Source organism: Lissotriton helveticus, chromosome 6 (assembly GCF_964261635.1).
Source record: "Lissotriton helveticus chromosome 6, aLisHel1.1, whole genome shotgun sequence".
NCBI lineage: Eukaryota > Metazoa > Chordata > Amphibia > Caudata > Salamandridae > Lissotriton > Lissotriton helveticus.
In genome coordinates, this window is record NC_136067.1 from 1,063,283,000 (window position 1) to 1,063,305,687 (window position 22,688).

Sequence of the window (22,688 nt, forward strand, 5' to 3'; positions counted from 1 at the left end):
CAGCAAAGAAAAGTTAAGAGAACACCCATGCATGCGCGGTGTGCTGCCAATGAAACTAAACAAATAGAAATGGGAGGTGGGCGGCCGCCATGTTTAAAGCTAAAGCCAAAGTACAAGCTGCAAAGCCGGCAATGTTTTCAGCTTGTACGTTGGTTTTAGCTTTAAACATAGCAGCCGCCCGCCTTTCTTTTCTATTTATTTACTTATGTAGCATTTGCGGCATGCCGCTTTTTAGTTTCACATGTCAGCATGCTGCGTATGCTGCAGAAGTAAATAAATAAAAAAGAAAGGCAGTTGGCTGCCATGTTTCAAAAGCCGACTTACAAGCTGCAAAGAGTGCGCAAACACAAAGAACAAAGCCATGAGCTAAAGGATACCATAACAGGCAAATACTCCAGGGGAGGAGTAACACACGAGAAGGTGGGACATATACCCAAAAACAAAACATTGAAACAAAAACTTTTTGAAGGACACACCCTTTAACCAATCTGCAGTGAGGGCGTGGCTAAATCCTGTAGAAGTGAATACAGCATGCCTCGCAAGCTGTACATGGCGCTGCTAGGCTCGCTCTAAAAAACTAATGTCAAAGAAATGGGACAGCAACATTTAAACATAATCCTGTTAAATAAGCCATACCTGAAGAACTGTGTTTTTTTGGGTTAGGTGAGAATAATGAGAGCCAATGACTTTCTAGGTGGAATATGCCTCCCTTCGGATCTTGATCTCAGACTTTCAGTACACACAGAGTGGTGATTCAAACGACTCCGCTGAACAATTTACCTGGCCTCTAATCCACCATCCAGAATTGCAGAAAGGGTAATAAACCTAAAACAAGTATTATGAAGCAAAACTCTTGCAATGGCTCCTTACTGAACTAATTAGCACTTGAACCTTCATCATTGAGATTCACAAAACGCAAGATTTGGTTGCTCCAAGGGTACTGTATCCTACACCACGAAATTCCAGATGGGATGAACGATCTCTGCAGACTCTACAGGAATTGTGACAAACAAATTCTCACTGGCAAGCAGCACATCCAAAGAATCCATGAACTAGGTTGGGATGTACCTTGTCAGTTGTGGAAAATTCTTGAGAGAACCACCTTGATGCAGCTCATTACTTTTAAAACCAATAATAATCCCCGATTCAAGATAGATATTCTTAAAATTTTGGGGGCCATTTAGAGTTTGATGGAGGATGAGCACCACAGTAAACCGGCGGTGCTCTCATCCTGCTAAACTTACATTTTAACCCACTCTAATTAGAGTCGGGAAAGCACTGGGTTTCTGACTGACTCCACTTTTGAAAACCTCTTTTATATACATTTGCATCATGAGACACAGAGATAAAAAAGATGGCACTGTTGTTGCGTTTCACATGAAATCGCAGAAAAAGCGCTTTGACGCCTCGTCTAGGGTTTGTAAGCTCTATATAAATGCCATTACAATACAATACATTACAATATAAAATGTTATGGCTCAAGAAGTTATTTAACGAGCAGCAAGCCAAGTGTTTGAAATGAAGTTACAAAATAAAAGTTTTTTTTTTTTTTTTTTTAAACCTTTATTAGTTGCGGTCAACAGAGATACATGACAGTTAAGTTACAAAATAAAAGTTAAAAAGAACAAATGTAAAACTGCCCTTGCATAGTGTCCCACACATCTCTTTGGTGCAATAGAAATACAGCCCTTGCAAAGTTTGACATTCAACATATTTTCCTCAGGCTCAGCTATTCAGACGCTATTTTTCCTGGGGGTAACTATGTCTTATTACCTGGGTCTGGTACCTCGGCCACTCTCACACTTTGTAAGCACATAATTCATCCATTTTCGGGCAAAACTAATATATTTGTCTCCAATTTTCTGGCGAAATTCTCCAGACATCAGACGAACAGCTTCCTTGTGATACTGAAAGAAAGCCAATGTAAGTGTTAGAATAATGAAAACAAAAATGCACAACCAACACCATCCACAGGATAAGTAACAGGCTAATAACCTTGGTCTGAGTGCTGAAATGTCAAACGTACTTTGGTTTCAGCCAACAGAAGGTGCAGATCATTCTCAGTATGCTGTTTGTATTAGAAGGAGAAAACAAAATACCTAGTAGTTTTGCATGAATAAAACGGATGTATGACATTACAACGCATGCTTTTACATCGCATGCCTTTACAACGCAAGTATTACAACGCAGTCCATTACAACGCATAGTGCTTTGGGGTGCTGGATAGTGAATAGTTTAATTTACTATTCCAACTCCAGTCCCCGTGGACACTAGGGAAGGTTATTGGATAGTAAATTAACCTATTCCCTATCCTAGAGCGCCCCCCAGAGCAATGCGTTGTAATAGTTTGCGTTGTAATGGTTGCGTTGTAATGGCTCTGCGATGTAAAAGTTGCGTTGTAAAGGTTGTTTACCGAATAAAATACTTTTTCACGAAATATGTGCCACATGAAACTTAAGGGCTGCCTCAGAATGCCAGATCCAATGGACTGATGTCACTTTATCAAAAGAAAAAACTGGGAGCCCCTTCCAGAGTCCGAGGATTATAATGAATAACATTTATGTTTATGTTTAGATGCTTGTAAAGCGCTCGAATGCCGAAGCGTCTTGGCGCTAGGATGTAAGGGGTAGAAACAGAAGAAGCTGGGACCATCGTGAAAGCATAGCCTATGTAGTTGTAAAGAGCCAGGTTTTTAAATTCCTTCTGAAACATTGAAGATTCGGCTGATGTCTCAGGGACAGAGGCAATTTGTTCCAGAGCTTGGCAGCGCAGTATGTAATTGCTCAGCCACCCCATCTGGCTCGTTTATACTTCACGATTTCTATAAGACCTTGACTGGCCGATCTGAGCGGGGACATATGGTATGAACAGTTTTTGAAGATCCTCAGCGCTCCCTCCATTTATAGCCTTGTAGACTAAGGTTAAAGATTTAAATTCGATACGCTGTCTAATGGGCAGCCAGTGCAGTGATCTAATTCCTGCTGACGTTGGCTGTCCTCTGTGTAGCCATAGAAGGAGTCTAGCTGCATTTTGCAGAGACTGTAATTTTTGCAGTTGGAATTTATCAATTCCTAAAAACAGGGCATTTGAGTAGTCCAGTTTTGACAGGAGTAGCGCAACCATGACTGTTTTTTGGAGCTCTTTAGGTATAAATGGGAATATTTTTCTCAGAATCTTCAAAAGAAGAAAGCATGAAGAAATGAGATTTTTCACCTGTGCGCCAAAATTCAGCTTGTTATCAAACATGATCCCTATATTTCTAACCTTTTCCACCAGACGGGGACATTCTCCAGCTTCAGGTGGCCACCAGGTCTGGTTCCATAGAGGTGGGCCTGGTCCAAATTCCATCACCTCTGTCTTCTCTGTATTAATCTTTAAATAGCTCTGATACATCCAGGTCATAATGTCAGTAAGACAGGCATGGAACCTAGTTGCTGTGGTCTCTGGTTGGTTGGTGATGGAAATGATGAGCTGAGAATCGTCAGCATACGAGACCAATCCAAAGCCATGTCTTCTTACTACTTTTGCCAGAGGGGTAACATAAAGACTAAAAAGAGTCAGAGATAACGCTGATCCCTGCGGAACTCCACAAGGAAGATGAAAGCTTTTAGACTGCATGCCGTCCCAAAAAAGCTGTTGCTCCCTTGCCTCCAAAAAGGACAGTAGGGACATCCATGCCTTCCTGCATGTTTATTACTCATTTGTGAATTCCAACACTTACCTCTGCAGACTTACCGGAAGCTACCGCCAACTGAAAACATCCTAAACCTGGGCGTGTGAATCGTGGGAGCATAATCCAACTTCAAACTGCACACAGACTGGTATATCGATAGTAAATGTCATATACTGAAGGCCTACAGTCTGAATTGCTCTATTTGTCAGTATAAGGATATAATTAAGTGTTGCTGCAAATGACAGCCAATGAGAGAATGCAATATTTGGGGTCACGTGGTCTCACAGCCTTAGTCCCACACAGCTCAATTCTACACGTGGCAAAGGGCTGGTGGCGTTGTGTGGTCACCAGGCAAGGCTTTTCAGCACACCATTCCGTGTTGCTGTACACTAATCAAAAGATATATCTACAGTAATCCTTCTCTTCTAATATGGCATCCTAAGGCAGGTACCTTACGTTGCCTTATGGAACTACTTGCGCTGTGGGCATCTAATATACAGTGATTTACAGTAACCTATAATTGAAGTACAGCAGTCTTAAGAACCTCTCCCACGCTTCACTATCCACAAAAAGTCATTGACTACTACCAACATCTATTTATTTGCACACTGTTTGATCAGATAGCGATATGTTTCACATTTGGGGAATCTAGTGGACAATTACCGAATGAAGTACCAAATGAACGAAATGGCAATGACCCCAAACGCCAACTTCCCCAGTAGCATTCCTTTCACCTTTGCCCCGTTAAAGTCTAACGTGGAGTTTTCATTCACCCTTGGATGTCAACCAGGCAATCAGATATAATAGCGCCCATTCCAAGCCCCACCTCCGTGACCAGCTCGGTATCGTCAGCATATCCTTGGAAAGTCAGCAAGTATTTCCTGAATAAAACTGACAGTGGTTGCATATACATATGAAGTGGAGGAGGAGGAAAGGCAATATTTTAAAATAGGAAAGTGTCCTGGATTTGACATTTTCTGGTGACATTTCCATGAAGTTTTCCTGGATCACCACAGAGTGGATTGTAGATCATGGAATATTTATTTATAGAACACCTTCCTGAGTCTTTTCCGACAGGAAGGGTTTTAATTCACACCCAAACCCTCATCGAAACATTGTTAGAAATCAATCTTACCCTTATCACATTTTTTTCAAAACTAGGTGAATTTCTAGTAAGCATCACAGAAATGTGAAAACATTGTTAACATGGAAGCAATATATATTAGAATGTCTACTCAGAGTAAAGACCTTTGCCAGCTGGTGAAGAACAGGTGTCCACGCTGACCAGTGAGGAGCTTTGCTTGTAAGTGTTTCCCATTAGTTACTTTTGAAATGCAGAACTTGAAAGTTTCTATGTCCAGGTGGATTCCTCATGTAAAATCGCCTTTGTTTTGCTCTTTTATAACAAAATAGTTACTTACCAGTAGGAGTAGTTTTGCAGCATGACGAGTTTTCTGGATCCACATGCTGTGCATTATACCACCATCTAGTTGTTGGGTCTGGAATAGTCTTTTTTTTCTTCTTGTTTTGGGTGTTGTCGACCACCATTTGGTGCCAGGTACGTCCCTTGTGTGACGTCAGACGGCGCCCTGGAGGTTGTTGTGCGTGGTAGCCATCTTCTGATTTTTTTTCTCTCTGTGGTTTCTGTCTACAGTTCTTTAGATGGTTCCTTAGATAATTATCATAAATTGCTTCCCCACCTGTTTGTATTCCTTGTAAGGGAGGCCGGGTGAGTCACATGTGAATCCACAAAACTCTTCAAGCTGCAAAACTACTCCTATTGGTAAGTAACCATTTCATTCTGCAGCATGAATAGTTTTCTGGACTCGCATGCCGTGTATCTGATTACGTAGTCGTTTCTCCCATTCTCGGTAGTCTGTGGTGAGAGGAAGACCATGCGAACAGGTGTTGAAGTACTTTCTGTCCTATTTGTGCTTCCTTATTGATTTGTATGTCCACACAATAATGTTTGGTGAAGGTGTGTGGTGATGGCAATGTAGCTGCTGCACATATAGTGTCTATGGGCACATTGGCCATAAATGCCAGAGTCGCTCCTTTTTCCCAGTGGTGTGAGCTGTTGGTCGGACTGTTAATTCCTTGTTAGTCATGGTATAGCATGGATGGATGGTTTGGACTATCCATCGTGAGATTGCTGCCTTTGTGCCTGGTATTCCTGTGTTGGTCTGTGGATAGTCTTCCCTACCTGAATTGCTCCTGCTTGAGTCTGCGAGGGGACAGCTTGCTCTTCCAGCGGGACGCTCAAGGAAACGCCTGGATAGTGCCCTCCCGCCGCCGTAAGACACACCTGGCCGCCAAGTGGAGGAAGCGGGAAAACTACAATTCCCAAGGGGCATAGCGGAGCCCCACGTCATCGCCCAACACCGGAGGCGCTTGAAATTGCGCGCTCTCCCCGCGTCGCGGAACGCGAGCGGGACGCCCGGACGAAGCCCGGACAAAGGGCGGACAGTCTTAGACAGTCCGAGACTGGCCGCGACTGGACTGGCCCTGGATCTCTGCCTGACAATCACTCCATGACGATCTGTGTTCAAACCCTGTGAGACTATTAGTTTTTTTCTCTCTTGTTTACCATTGTGGACCTAGAGTGTTATCCACTTACTTGGTATTACAATTTTTGGTTTCTTATATTACTCTCATCTAAGTTTTGTGTACACAAGAAATTGTGTGGTTAGTTAAGGGGTAGATATCATGTCGAAGCAAAAGACCCCCTCAGTGTCAAATACCATGGACAACTATTTAGTTCAGGTCGTGAATAACATCAATAGTAAGCGAAGGATGTCGCTGGGGTTAAGTGTTTCTCCTCCCAGCAGTTCGCAGAGTCTTCCACAAGAACCCCATAATTCAGCACCTCCAACAATGGATATTAGCCCTGTTGTGCTGGATATAGCCACTCCTGCTAGTGACATTATGACTGAAAATGCATCCCCTGTTGTGCACCTAGAGAATGACTCTGAGGATGATTTAGAAATGATAGCAGATAAATCCGCATCCCCTGTGGCTGCGCCTGCGCGTAGAGTAGTGAGAGCGTGTAGACTTAGCCAGACTAAGAGGGGTGGGCTACGTTCGAGCAGGAAAAAGATAGCGTCTCCTACCAAAAGAAAGGCTATAGACGAAGGGAATGGGGCTTACGAGGGGAATATGATGTTGGAAGACGAGCTTATTAATAAATTAGCTAGTATGATCGACTCCAAGATCAAGTCCATTACTAAACCACTGATAGCCAAAATAGATAGGCTAACTGCTGAGGTCAACAGACTAGGGGGGCTCCAAAATAAAACAGTGGAGGAGGTGGGTAACATCTCAAAATTAATTGTAAATAGAGCTTCCTCAGTAGTATCCAACCAAGGAAGTATGGGGGGAGGTGGGACGACAGCGATTCCCCCACCTACTCCCCACCATGCAAGAATAGACGACCAAGTGCCTGCAATAGAAAATCTCCCACCTAGACCTATAGCACCATGCTTAGAGAAAGGCCCAGTTGAATTGGTTGTAGAAGCCTCTCCCCTTGTCCTTGTCCTGACTAAAATACCCCCTGTGAAAGCCGGCCAGATAGAACCTACACCCTCGCTGATGAGCAAAGCCCCACATTGGCTGTCTAATAACATGCTGATAACCGCTAGGGGCAAACAACAACTTGCTGAGGAATTAACTATGGCAAGAAGGGTGGGCTGGGTAGGGACGAGCCCGAAAAAATTTGGAGGTGACTGTGTTGTTTTGACTTTTTTCATGCCCAGAAGTACTCCCAGAAGTACTGGCAAATATACTCCCACCCCAACGTAGGAGTACTGATATAATTCCGCTTACACTTGACTTCTTCTATGGTAAAGGGGGTACAGGAATGAATTCTAGTGTACTAAGGACTAAGTGGAATTTGGTATCGAATAAAGGGAGTAGAGGGGCTCAAGAGAGCGAATGGGGGGTTAACTTGGAAAATAGGTTTGCTGCATTGTCCAACCTAAACGAATGTGATTGACTTGGAGGAGGTGTTAGTACTATGTTAGTACTATGTTTATAGAAACAAGGGAGTCTGACAGGAGCTCTGTTCCCCCGATTTGGGGATTTGTACTTCCCAATAGCACCCATGCACATATAGAAAAGAGGGTGGGGGTCCCAATTATTACAGGGTGCTTAACAGAGTACAGTAGCCCTGAGCGGCTGACTCATGGTAAGCACCCTGCGATCCACTCCAGGCCGAGGCCAGATTTCCCCTTTTTGGCTACAGTAGATTTTACGGTTGCAAACTTAGGATTTGAATCCGGAGAGGAGGCTACAATCCAAGATCCTTTAACATCTCAAGATCTGTCATGCCCCTCTGCAGTGGGTGCTAGGCTGTTCATCCTCTCATGGAATTTCCAATAATATAGTCTCTCCAGAATGGTGCAAATTTATTGACCAATATGATAAGAAACTTGGTCATTGATCCCAGTGCATCGAGTTGGGTTCCTTAGCTTTCATGTGCTGGCTACGAAAAACCCTAAAGGGCGCCCGTCGGGTGGGCTAATTATCTGGGTTCGCCAGTCATTACACTGCAAAATAAGGCTCAGGAATTCTCCATCAACCGATATCCTGTCTGTAAACATTACATGGCCCAATGGACAGGAAATGGTCATTTTCAACATCTATGCTAGGGGGGTTGTGGGTGGCCAAACTTCAGAAATAATTGCCACCCTAGACCGTGAACTTGAGCTGCTTACGACTCCGGTATCAATAATGGTAGGGGGTGATGTTAATACCACCTTTGAACAGTTGGGACAGGAGGACCAATTTTTGGCTGCAGAAGAGGACAGTAAGTGGGGTGTGCCTCAATTGGAACTACCAGGGGTTCGAAGATGGACAGCAGCGGCCATTCAACTCAAAAGCTTATGTCTGGTGAGAGGATTAAGAGCAGTGAATGGACGCACGCCTTCCGATCGTCAGGGAGCTAATACTTTCGATAATGGGAGGTCTGCAAGCAGAATTGATTATTTCCTTGTGGATATCAGGGAATGGCACAGGCTGATTGACATGAGGATAATTAACAGGTTGGAAAGTGACCACAATCCACTCTGCATAGAATTCTTAGCCTGGGAGGGCTCAAGAGAACCAAGGCAAGGGGGTAGAATGGTTCCCCTGGATATTGTAGCCTCGAACAACCTAAGGCACATAAATTGGGAGAGAGTGATTGAGAACCCTGAGAGTTTGGAGCCCATTAAAAAGGTGGTCGCTGAAGAAGTAGCGAATATTAATCTACTTAGTAAAAATTCCCACTTTCCAATACTTATGTTAGAGGCCCATACAACATTTTTCATTAAACTTCAAGGGTACTTTATGAAGTCTAAAAAATCAGCAAATGCCAAAAAAAATCCCCCCGTAATGGGGTGGTATAATCAGGCCTGTAGATCAGCTCGCAGAAATCTTAGTATTCAACTCAGATCGAGGAACAACCAAGCAGTAAAAGAGGCAAGAGACAAGTATAGGAAGGCCCAGAAAGCAGCCAAGAAGCAATGGGATGAGGACTATTGGCGGGATTTAAAGTCGGCTTGTACGGCAAAGGACCAAAAACGTTTTTGGTCCCTCGTCAAGTGGGATAGAGGAAGGAGAGCAGAAACCCCAAAAAACAATGTAGCAAAAGATCAATGGATCGATTTTTTCAAGCCTCAATATGCTCGTGCTCAATCTGTAGACGATAGTGTAGTACCTCCAACAGTATATTTCCGCCATCAGCTATTTACGGCAAGGGAGGTAAATATAGCATTGGACTGTGTGACCGGTGGTAGGGCTCCAGGTATAGATGGGATACCCGCTGATATATTCTTGAGTGATCGGGCAACCTGGGGACAGTATCTTGAATGGCTAGCAAATTCAGTGGCCATGGGGGCACCCATACCCGGTTCTTGGCTGGGTGCGGAAATAATCCCGGTGTATAAAAAGGGGGACAACGCTCTACCAGGCAATTACAGACCTATCAGTCTTATAGATTCTGTACAAAAAGTGATAGGACGGTTAGTGCAAAACAAACTGCAATCCTGGGCAGAAGAACACGAAATTTTGTCGCCATACCAAGCTGGTTTTCGTCCGTGCACGAGCTCAATTGATCAAGTTTTCTTTTTTATTGCTCTTTATTGGAGGAATGTGACCCTAACCAAGGGGACCCTTTACGCTGTTTTTAAAATCAGCATTCGACTTGGTTCCTCGTAATAAACTTTGGAGGGTACTTGCTGATGCGGGGGTGAGCCCCGAACTGTTAACGTTGATCGTCCGTTTGCATGAGAACAATTACGCTAGAATTAGGTGGGGGCTCAGGGTGAGGTGACCGACTCATTCCCTGTCAAACGTGGTGTTCGACAGGGGTGCGTCTTGGCACCCACTCTGTTTTCTATTTACATCAATGGCATAGTAGACCATCTGAGCCAGTCCCCCACCGATGCTCCTGTCTTGGCAGGCGCACGCGTTCCAGTTCTCATGTTTGCGGACGACACGTTTCTCGAACTCCAAGTGGCCTACAGAAGGCAGTCAACGCTTTTGGCGAGTTTTGCCAGATGCGTGGCCTTGAATTAAACACCTCCAAAACTAAGTTTATGTGCCTCAACCAGCGAAATACCTTCAAAGGGAAAATCAATTTTAATGGAACACCCCTAGAACAGGTTGAGGCTTTCACATACCTTGGAATTTTACTTCAGAGCAATATGGGATGGAAAAATCATGATGATTTGGCAGGTTTGAAATTTCATCAAAATGCGGGCGCAATATTAAATAAGCACAAAGCGTCAATGACAAAATTAATTAGTCCCGCCCTTGAAATTTATAATATGAAAGCAGTGAGTGCCTCCTTGTACGGGTCCGAACTTTGGGGATTCTCAAATTTAAAGCAATTAACACTGGCGGAGAACAGGTTTCTGCGTAGCTTAATTGGGGTTCCCCAAAGTACCCCAACCATTCCAATAGCCTATGATCTGGGGAGAAAGAAAATAGAGGATTTGGCACGGCTGCGACCATTGCTATATTGGAGGAGGGTAATGACGACCCCTGAATTGTCACATTATGCCACTGCCCTACGAGATGTTATTGGGGTAGATCGTTTTTATTGTATTCCCTGGCTGAAGGAATTAAGGGGTTTGTTAACTAAATTGGATCTAGGTCATTTATGGAATAGACCCAATGATACAGGATTCCCATCAAAGGTAACTTTGAAAAAAATATATTGGGACATGATCTGGTCGCCTGGTTATAGAAATGGTTCAACTACTGGGCTGACCGAACGTTTTCTAGATATCATGCCTTTACCATCTTATGAGCCGTTTTGGGATATTATCGAACGGCCGTTTGATAGGAAATTGTATTTCCAATTTAGAATTGGGACCCTCCTTTTAAATTTATTTACTAACAAATGGTCTTCAACTAAAGGTGACAAATGCCATCATTGCAAAACCATGCTCGAGAACATTTCCCATTTGATGTTTGTATGTCCCTTGTACGCAAATCCTCGTCGTAGGTGGTTAAAACCTGCGTGTTTAAATCTGGGTACACGTAGAGGCATGGAGGCGCTAAGAATCCTTGAAACAGACTGCACACCGTGCATTGCTGTTGCAGTTGCAAAATATTTAGGGTGGGCATGGACAATACGTGCCCGCGACATTCAGCGCTTCGTTGATGCTTAATGAATTATTGACATTGATTTTTGTATGGGTAAAATTTATTTTGTTAAACTGAATTGTTTTAATTGATGTCCATGAATTGTTTTAAATTGAACAAGACAGCTTAGTTTAATAAGATTTTAATATGAGGACTTTTAAACAAAAAATGTAGTATTTATTCATTGTAGGTTGTAATGTTGTGTAATGCTTTTATGACTGCTGTCGAATAAAGCTTTGATATTTGAATTTGATAGGCAACAAACAACTGTTTGGTCTTGCAACTTTGTTCTGTTTTCTGTAGTTAATACAGTAGTGCTCTCCTTACATCCAGGCTATGGAGGATTTTCCCCCCCTTTTGATTGTTGGTTTTTGAAGAAAACCGGAAGGAGCATACTTTGATGTAAGTGATATTTGGATACCACTTTTGTTAGGAACTGTGGGTTTGTTTTTAAAATAACTTTGTCCTTGTGGATTTGCATGAATGGTTCTTGTATGTTTAGTGCTTGTAATTCACTTACTCTTCGTAAGGTTTTAATGGCAATGAGAAAAGCTGTTTTTAAAGTGATGTGTTTGAGCTCTGCCTTATGTTCAAACGTTTTGTCATAAGTTTTGTGAGCACTGTATTTAGACTATACATGGGAACTGGAGCTGTTCTCGGGGGAGCATTTCTTTAAGATCCTTCTAGGAATCGTTTTATTACAGGGCTTGTGAAGAAACTGCATGTTTTTCCCCTGATGTATGCTACGATGGCAGTGAGATGTACCTCTATGCTTGAGTAGTTGATGTGACTGCCTGGGAGATGAGTTACATATATGATTACTGTTTCTTGTTTTTCGATTGAGTTCATTTGATTGTTAGCTGTGCACCAAGTGGTGTATCGCTTCCATTTGCAGCATAGCATTTTCTTGTAGTTTTTTTTCTTGCTTCCTTTAAAATTTCCATTGTTCGTTGAGGCATGTTGAGGTGACCAAACTCTACTTATTCAGGTGCCAAGCTGCTAAGTGTAGCGTTGTTGTTTCTGGATGAAAGATTTGGCCCTGTTGCCTTGTCAACAGGTCCTTGTCTGCTCTAATTTTGATTATTTGTCCCCTGGACAGTTCAAGAAATTAATAACTAGCTAGCCTGGATGATGAAGGATGATGCACTGAAACCAGTCCCAGGATGCTTGTTTCCAGACCAGGGAGGACCTGGCTTGGCAGTTTGAGCTGGACTGTTCCCCTAAGGAATAGGGTCAAGACTGATTTGCATATGCTGGGTCCAAACTGGTGTGGTGTGGTGAGCAAAAGAATGATGGATTAAACCCAGATCCTTGTGACTGGGGGTGAATGCTCGCATTGTCCAGCATTCCATACATCAAATGTTTCGTTTGCATATGTTGCCCTAAGTAGGAAGGGTATGCCCAGGTGTGGGTCTCGTGCTCAAAACACCACTAGATTCAAGCTAGCCTGGCTGAATAAGGGTGATGTCCTGAAACCGGTAGGGCTGCCATTTGAGCCATGTTCATTTTAATGATTTGCAAATGTAATTAATTGTTCATTGTTTAACTAGAATATCTCAAATTAAAGTAACAATTTGTAATATACAAAAATCTTCTTGATCAAATAATTTGTTTGATTGCAAATACTCAGCTTCTTATTAAAAACAATGGGAAAATTGCTAAAGTATTTGATTCTACATTTGTGTTAAATATATGTACATACTGTATGTAGTGCGCACCTCTGTCCAGGCAGCCAGTTGGTTGCTGGCCCCAGTTTTGTACCTGGACAGTTCTAGCAGACTTGAATACCATGTCTGTCTTGGCCATTGTGTGGCAATGAGGATTAGGTTTGTCTCCGGTTGTCTTGCCTTTTCTATTACTTTTTGGACTAGGGGTATTGGTGGAAAAGCGTATGCAAATGTCCCTGACCAATTTAGTGACGGGGCATTCCCTTTTGAAAGGTGGTGAGGAAACCTCTAGGCAAAGAACTGACATTTCTTGTGCTGTATTGTTGCAATCAGGTCTATCACTGGTGTTCCCCAGAGTTTGAAGATGTATTATACTAGTTTGCGCTTCAATTCCCACTTGTGGCAGCAGCTGCTCTGCCTGCTCAGAAGATCTGCTGTTGTGTTGTATACTCCTGGTAGATGTATTGTTTTCAGATTGATTCCTTGAGGGACTGTCCACTGCCAGATCAGTTGTGCTAGTTTGCTTAGTGGAAATTATTTTGTACCTCCCTGTTTGTTGAGGTAGAACATTGTGGTGGTGTTGTTCATTTGAATCAATCAGGTCCTTCTTTGAATGTGTTTTTGGACTCTTTTAATGCTAGGAATTCTGTTTTTATTTCCAAGTAATTGATGAGTTTTATGGAATCTTGGTTGTTCCATTGACCTGTACTTTCAGTTGTTTGAAGTGCACTCCCCATCCATTGAGTGAAGGAGTTGGGTTCTTGAAAGGTATGCCCTGTGTTATGTTGTTGGATGCCCACCATTATATCTCTGCTTGCAGCTTGTGAGTAACAACTGCTAGATCCTTCCAACTCCCTGTGGCTTGAGACCAGTTGTTAGTAAGCAATTCCTGGAAGGAGCGCATATATAGGCGGGCATGAGGCTTGAGTGGGATGCATGATGCCATCATGCCCGTAAGTTTCTTGACTCTCCTCACTGTCAGAGATTTACCCTTCCAGTAGTGGGAGGTTTCTTGTTTGATAGCTTGTATCCCTTTTTGTGTCGGGTAAGCCCACGCGTTATTTGAGTCTAGCCTTGCACCGAAGAAAATCTTTTCTCTTTCTGGCTTGGTGGAGGATTTCTTGTGATTTATTGAGAATCCTAGTCTTTGTAGCGTGTGAATTGCTGATCGAATGTGGCGGAGACATTTCTGTTTTGTGCTTTCCTTTATGAGCCAGTCATCCAGGCAGGGCTAGCAGGTGTGCCGTGACTGCGGCTAGGCACTTGGTAAGGATACGTGGTGCTGATTTTATTCTGAAAGGCAGTACTTTAAACTGGTAGTGTGTTCCTTAGTATAGAAACCATAATTATGTTCGGCGGTTCTTGTTCATAGGTATGTGTAAATAGCATCCTGGAGGTCTATTGTTGCTATGTAATCTCCTTTTTGAATTTGTGGGATTATCTCTTAGAGAGTAGTTATTTTGAAATGTTGTGTTAAAATGAATTTGTTTATGAATCTTAGGTCCAGGATTGGTCTTAGTGTGAAGTCCTGTTTTGGAACCAGGAAATACGGTGAGTAGTCTTGGTTCCTTGTCTTGGTAACAAATTCTATTGCTTGTTTTTGGAGAAGGTCTTTGATTTCTGCATTTAGCTGTATGAGTTGCGATTTGAGGAACTTCCATATTTTTGGTGGATTTGCAGGTGGTGTTTTTGTTAGTTCGATGTAATACCCGTATTTTACCAAATTTAATATCCAATTGTCTGCAGTGATTTTTCTCCACTGATGTAGGTATTGTGATATTCTACCTCCCACTGATGTTGAGTGTGGGTCTTTGTCTGTGTAGAGCCATTTCCTCTTCCTCTAGAGGGCTGGCCTCTGCCTCTTCCTCGAAAGGACTGCTTCAGCTGCCAGCCTTGGTATCCTGTCTGTTGGCTTGTTTGTTGGCCATTTCCTTGGCCTTGTTGTTGGTATGACATTTGCTGTCCTTCAGCAAATGTTCCACTTCCTGTGAGTTTTCTGCTGTTAAACCCGACTCTTTTGAAGGTACCTCTTTGCTGCAGGGCTCCCTTTGCTCTTGCAGTCTCTGTATCCATTTTGATTTGTTAATTTGTTGGAGAGATTTGTCCACCTCCTTTCCAAACAGTGCCTGCCCTGCGAAAGGCCTGTTAATGATGGAGGTTTGAACCTCCTGCTTAAAACCTGAAATTATAAGCCAGCCATGCCTTCCTAGGGTGGTGCCTGTGCACACATGTCTGCTGGCAGTGTCTGCTACATCTAGAGCAGATTTAAGGCACGTGTTTGTGATGTTCTTGCCTTTCTGGACCATAGATTTAGCTCTTTTCTTTTCCTCCTCTGGGAGCTCTTTGATGAGATCCTCGATGTCATCCCATTGCTGGTGTCCATACCTGTTTAGCAGGGCATTAAAGTTTGCGATACGTCACTGCGTTGCTGCCGATTTTTCCATATTTCTACCCACCATATCCATTTGTTTGCTTTCCATCTCTGGGGGAGGTCCACTGTTAGAGAGGGTTCCGTGGGGTTCTTTGGATCACGGCTGACCTTTGATCGCCTTTTTTCTTCCGCGTCGAGGCTGCCTTAGGCTGCACCTTGCTCTCGTAGTCCTTCGGTTCTGACGGATGTGTATGGTGTCTTACCTTATCAGTTTTCTTACCTGTATCACCCATCTTCTTGTGGGTGTGTGGTTTTTCAGAGTCTCCTTTCAGAATTTCGACGTCCAATCCTTTGTGCCTCAATTCTGCCGGAACTCCCAGGTCCTCTTCATCACTGGAATGGTCCTTCAGGGAAGTTTTCTTCGAAGTCTGTAACATCATTGCGTAGTGGGCCTCTCTCTACTTTTGGCGTGTCCTGAGTGTTTTCGGCTGGAACACAGCGCAGGCCTCACAGTCCTTGTACTAATGGTCTTTGGGCAAGCAGAGTTTGCAAACGTCGTGTGGGTCGGGTTGTTTGGACTTGTGGTGGCACTCGGGCAGAATTTAAAGGGAGGTTTTCCATGGCCCCTACCTCGCCATTTGTTGACCCTTGATGTATTTGATGTCAATCAAGTTCTGTTCTTCTCTCCGGTTGCAATGTCAATGAACGGAGGAGTCCAGTTGAGTTCTCAAATTTTTCTCTTCTTTTCAGGGGTTTTCCAGGAAAAAAAATTGGGGCTTCCCGTCTTGCCTCCAGATCCACAGACAGAAAAAAGAATCTGAAGATGGCTACCATGCACAACGACCTCCAGGGCGCCCTCTGACTTCACAAAAGGGACTTACCTGCCACCAAATGGTGGTAGAGAATGCTATTCCTGACCCAACCACTAGATGGTGGATTAATGCACAGCATGTGAATCCAGAAAAGGATTCATGCTGCAAAATAAGAATAACACACAAGATGCTACAATGCCCCTTAGGATCTCTAAGATGGTTAATATACTTGGACTGCTTGCTCAAGCTAGACACATGGGTGAAAACAGACTGGAACGAAGAAACACACCTCTTGCTCAGTGGGTACGCAAGCAAAGCATCAATACCAAACTGCTTCCAAAGATGTACTAGTGAAAGTGTCATACATGGGCCTAAAATTAAAAGATCAAAGCGGGAGGAAAAGTATCCATTTCACACAAATTCTTTCAAATTAGCTTCCACAATATCTTGCCTGATTTATTACTTAGTAAGGTCCCTGCACCTCTGAGACACACCTCTTAGAAACACAAACCCCTCATTACGTCCTGATTATTTACCAAGCCCGTGCAAATACAGTTGGACAAGATAAACTGGGTGGGAGGGAGGGATGGAGTAATTAATCAAGGTAAGAAATGGACTTGGAGTAATGCAACCTGAGTCTTACTAGCAAGTCGGTTCGGAAACTGGCAAAAGCTAGAGAGGATGGGACAATTGGCAGAAACCACTCCTGATCCATTTTCATCACTACCAAAAGATGAAAAGAGGACACGCAGGGCCAGGCTGGAGCCAACAGGATCACCAGAGCCCATGATGGATGACATATCTGCCAAAGTGTTAGACAGTTGCTCCTTTTTGACTAGAATGTCAGAGATGAGTGAGCTCTCCGGGGTGGTTTCCGACAAGGACTTCAAGTCTCTCACCAAAGTCTGACAGGCAAACCATTGTAAGGAACTGCTCTCTATGAAAACTTTGATGCATCAGAGCACTTTTTAATTGCCTTTTTCTCTTTTTGATTGACCGAGTCAGAAAGGACACAATCATCGGGATTCAGGGATGATCTCCCTATCAATGGAGCCAAAAAACAATCCACCTTGATGAATTGATGAAGTACTTTATCCCCCTCTTTCAGTGCATAGGATTTTTGTACGAATCTGGGAATATGACTTTGATCCAGTTGTGTCCAATTCCTGAAAACCAATTTCTTGATCTTTGGGAGCAAGATGAGAGGTATGGCCGGAGTCTTAGAATATTGGAAAATAACACTATACTGTCCTTCTCCTCTACAGGTGGATCGAACAATAAATTGCATCAGATGTGGAGGAGAATAAAAGAAAGATCCTCTCTATATATGCACTTGCCACCAGTACAAAGTTTAATCGAGATTGAGTCGCTAGTAGAATCTACATCCCTAGACTTTTACTCATGCTTCCTAGAATTCTTGCTTTTCTTTGATTTTGGAGCAAAGACTTTAGCCACTGCTTAATTAATCCTATACTGTAATTGCCCAGCTGATAGCCGGCCTGGACTAGCAGGAGACCAGGACACGTTGACGTGTGCCCCACAGGTTCACCTCTGTCCTGACCCTCTGAGGAAAGAGAGTGGGAGAGCCATATCTTTTATGACCTTATCCACTCCATTATTTCATTGGAATGTGAAGTACCAAAAAATAATAGTTCCTTAAATGCACCCTTAGATCAGAAAGCAGCTTAATCTGTGGTTACATAGCCCGGCAATGAATTGATGAAAGTGACTTTAATTCGTAAACTGCAGTCAGTCTTTAAGCTTGGGGAGAGCACCGCATCTCCATGCCATTCGTTTCGGCATGCTTCCTGGAGAAGCACTGCCCTCTCCACTCAGAAGCGGAGCTCTGTGCATGTCAGCACACAATGGCGAAGCTCACCATCTTCCAAACCGCCTAGTGGACCCTCACCAACTGTGCCCACTCCTGTTAGCTCACCAATCCCAGGAGAGGCACCATTAACAATAAAGTCCAACCAACCACTATTACTGGTCTTGAAGGAGCAGAGCCTGGGCAAATATATCAGTAGCTGGTACATCGCACCCGCCCATGACTGTATCCACAAGACAAAGAAAAAGAAGCAAGTGGGGAGAACTTTTAAGTTTCTAGGGGCTGTGTCTCAGATTCAGTGGGGCTTTACTAGGTAATTATTCAAGGTGAGAGGGAAGAGGGGGTAATCTTTTTTTACATCATACGACCCCTCTCATTTGTAATGCTCTTCATAGCTCATCTATATGGTGAAAATTTACATCTTGCACACCCTGACCTGAATGAAAATCAGAGGCTAGCTGCTAACATTGTGGTTCGATGCCACTAATCTGAATCCCTATTCCCCAGTCAATCTTTGAAACAGTATTCTGTGCTCCCAGTGCAGTTTGTTCATCTATTTGAATGTGAAAAACTTTAAACATACCATAGAAAATGACTCCTGTTCTCTACCTAGCCACTTGGCTTAACCTAATTCAATATAAGTGACTTTACCTCAAATCCAAAGTTGTATCCCTGAATCATGGCTTCTCTGTAGTATTGCTGCAAAGTGGCTGTTTCCGTCTCTTCACCCTCGGCTTCAAATTCAGAGGTGAACATGTGGTCAACCCTGTTGATGGCACAACTTATCTTGTTGCATAGATGTAAAGCTTCACTCTGAAAGCAAAAGAACACTGCAATAAAGTACCAACCCAGAACTGTGTAAATATGTAAGGAGAATGTTCTCTCGAACCCGGAGGTAGGAAATTGCCCCGTTTGTGCCTTAGAGTAGTGTGGGTCTTTATTGCTTATGATTAAAATTCGTGCATATTGGAGAGACCTACAGATTTGGCAACAAGTATATACAACTGATGAACAACTACACAATGGAGCAGAGGACTTTTTTCGAGCCAGTATGGAAGATCGGGGCAACAGCTCACTAGTGGTAAATGTATAAATATTGTCTCAGGTATGGAGTAAATGGTTACATGGGGACACAAAGATCTGCAATACCTTGAGCTGCTGCAAGGCTTTGGCAATGACAGGCTGGCTTGATGTCTGCTCTTGATGCAAAGTTACGAGTCCTTCAATCGATTGCTGGAACGCTTTTCTCTGGCTCATCAGGTGTGCAGATTGCATGACAACGAGAAGAAGGTTATCCACCTAGGAAAATAAGCTATGGATGTAATCGTTCACTTTTGGACATGTGGAAGCAAATGTAGTTTATCCATTAGCAAAGGTTCTCTAGTGTAGGTAGCCCTGGGAAGGGGGAGGAACCAGCCAGACTCTGGTCGTGGCAGCTATGTTTAAGTAAGAGTTGAGCTCCAGGCAAGCCCCAGAGAATGTTGACCTTATTGTGTGTTGGTATAGTGTGCTAAAATGTAACAACATACACATACTTTACGTGCACAGATTACTGACCTGACTCTCTGCTCTGCCGTGTCACTTCCTGCTGTTGGGGCACACTGACATGTGGTAGAGGGGAGTGTCAAACACAAAATGGTGAGAGAGAGCTATACTATGCCTTGCATAAGTGGTGGTGTTTTGCAGCTAGGGGTACTGATGAGCAGTACAGTTAAAAACGTGTACCACCTCCACTGTACTACCAGAATTTAGAATTTACTGGAGGAAAAAGAGGGAAGACCAAGAAAAAAGCATGTGCAGCACGGGACAGCTTTTCCAAATCGTTCAAATGAATTTTACTCCAATAATCCCACGAGCCTTCTTCAAGATTGTCACCAAGCCCAAAAGGGACTCTTCATTATTACTGAAATATTATTTCTGCATTACTGTCCTCCATTATGATTATTTGTTTATCCTCATCGTTTTAGTCGGAATCCGGATTGGTCAAACTTATATATATATATATCCATCAGCTTAAGATGAGAAACAAATTGCTAGGCTGCCACAATGGTGTAAATATGCAGAATGCTGCCTTTGGAACGACTGAGCCAACAGGGGACAATTGGAATTTTCACAAAATCAATGAAGTCTTCAGTCTGGCTAAATAAAGGACATGACAATTTGGAAAGGATCCCAACACAACAGGGCGGAGAGGAATTAGGGTGGTGTTTTGTGAAGAACATTGTAAAAAAGGTGAAAACCAGGCAATTGGAATAACTAACATAGAAATCCTGAAGATGGCCTGCGCCTACAAATCTCATTCCATAAGAATATACCAAGTCTACCTTATACAAAATAAAAAAAGGATTTTCACACTGTGCAAAACGTATGCAAACCACAGGAAAACAGGAGCTACATGTTATAATAACGCCACTTTGTTTGATATTGTTTATCAAATGCATTATCTCAGGACTAACTAGCTTTGAAAATGGAGTACTTTTCTGATCTTTTGATCTAAACGGCAACATAACCTAGTGGAGAGTTGGCCAGGACCCTTCGGTACTGTGCCAAGGTAACACTGCAACATTTCACAAGTGGAATTGTACAGAGACAGCAGGTGAGCTCTGTGGGGTAAAATCGTGAGAAAGAACACTAAACAAGTTAAAGACAGGCACCTTAATTCACAACACAGTTACTACACTGCCCGAGGCTGTGAATGTTGGAAAAAATAAATATGACCCCCATCCCAAGTTCTAAATTCAGTTTATAATTTATTTACTTTGTTTTAAAGGTTCAATTTCTTAGGTTCATTTTTCATACCTTTGGCTCTTAATGGTAGACATTTGTTCAGCTCTTTTCAAGGCACAAGTTTAAAAATGTATAGGTATGGTTACTTTTTGTAAAACTACACTTGCTCTTGGGTGCAAATGGCTGCTGCCATGTATTGCCTTTATCTTGAAAACTATTTATAAAAAGCACATTTAAATTCAATGAAAACGTTTCCCACGACTTTCGTAGAAAAAGAAACCTATATGTGAATTTTTTGTTTATAGTCTACCGAACTATCAGGTAGATAGATTCATCAAGCATTTTTGCGAGCGAAAACGGTGCAAATCGCAAAAAACGGCCGTTTGCGCCAGCAAAAATGGCATTTGAGATTCATCAATGGTTCATGAACTCGCAATTTGAAAAATCGCAAATAATTGCATTTTTCTAAGTTGTATGTTACACACACACATGTGTGTGCGCAACATCAGTCTACATTTGCATTTCAGGGGTGCTACAGGGTGTCCTTTGGACACCCCTGGCACCCTTGAAATCGCATCCTTATTTGCGATTAGCAAATTGCTAATCGCAAATAAGTAATAACTCCCCATTCATTCCTATGGGCCTGAAGATGTAGAAATCACAATTTTTTTGCGATTTCTACATGAATCCCGTTTTGCGAGTCTTTAATAGCGATTCCTTAATAATCGCTATTAAGGACAAGCAAAACGGGACAATGATGAATCTGGGGGCATGCCAAGAAAAAACAGAATACATTTTCATTACTCCAGCCATAAACATATAGGGGCAGATTTATGAGGCACTTGCGCCACGTTTACGCCGCTGTTGCGTCACGCAAGGTGGCGTAAACGTGGCGCATCCCTACGAATGATTTACAACGTGACGCATCTAGGCAGATGCGTCACGTTGTAAAGCCCTGCGCCGCTTGTGGGCGTTCCGGCGCAGGGTGGGCGTTCCGGGGCAGGTGCGCCTCGCAAAAGTGGCTGAGTGAAATCTATAAGATTTCACTCAGTCACTTTCACGCCAATGCTGCGTCAAAAGCCTGCGCCTGCTTGAAGCAGGCGTAGGTCTTGACGCAGCATTGTGGAGATGGGGCACCCCCGAGCCTTGCTGGAGCTGCGTCGCGCTTGCGACGCAACTCCAGCAATGCGTCACCTTTACGGCACAGATGCGTCACGCATCTGTGCCGTTTTTGCCCCATGGTGCGCCGCATCATAAATGCGGCGCACCATGGGTGGCGGAGCTGTGGCGCACTGTGGCGCATGTTAACTGGCGCATCCCTGGGGATGCGCCAGTTAACATAAATCTGCCCCATAATACTTTTTTCTCTTTATTAGCATTTTTTTTTTAAATCACTATTTAGGTTTGTGAATGAATAAAAACATTAAAAAGGTGTTTTAGCACTAGTGATGAAATCGCACAGAGTTTTAGAACATAATCGCAGGTAATCACAAATTGTTGGGAGCCTTACTTTATCAGAGCGTGGTCACATCAAACAGATTCAAAACAGCTTGGCATTTACGTTCCATCTATTCCAGTGATATAACCAGGGGGTGTAGCGACCATTGGTGCAGCAGATGCAGTGGCACCGGGGCACGCTGAACTCGGACAATGCTGCAATTTATTGCCCAACAGCAGTTAAAGGAGCCATTTTCCTTGCTTTCACCAGGCATCCATGCTACGCTACTGTGTATAATCTATGTAGTTTAATACAGTTAAATAAGCGTGTCTCCCGTTCAGTATCTTTTGCATGAGGCACTGTGAAACCATACACCAGTCATGGGATTTACCGGCAAAACTAACTTTTCCGTGCTCTTCCGCACTTACCAGAAAAGGCACAAACAATGCACTGTCTATCGAGATACTTTTACTGCGCACAATTACGCAGTCCTGCTAATAAATTATGCCCAGGCCCTGCGGAATCTGAGTCATGGAGTCAACG

At 43.2% G+C, this 22,688-nt stretch overlaps 1 protein-coding gene across 3 annotated transcripts in view; it reads right to left on the reverse strand.

Annotated features, from left to right (window-relative positions):
- Positions 1 to 22,688, reverse strand: part of MAP3K4 (mitogen-activated protein kinase kinase kinase 4) — a 502,654-nt gene that overhangs the window by 146,639 nt on the left and 333,327 nt on the right. For all 3 annotated transcript variants that reach the window (XM_078648714.1, XM_078648713.1, XM_078648715.1), the window contains exons 11-13: positions 19,130 to 19,279; positions 18,632 to 18,793; positions 1,774 to 1,907 (exon numbers count right to left, since the gene is read on the reverse strand). In XM_078648714.1, the coding sequence (XP_078504840.1) occupies positions 1,774 to 1,907; positions 18,632 to 18,793; positions 19,130 to 19,279 (446 nt within the window). The remainder of the gene's footprint in view (positions 1 to 1,773; positions 1,908 to 18,631; positions 18,794 to 19,129; positions 19,280 to 22,688) is intronic.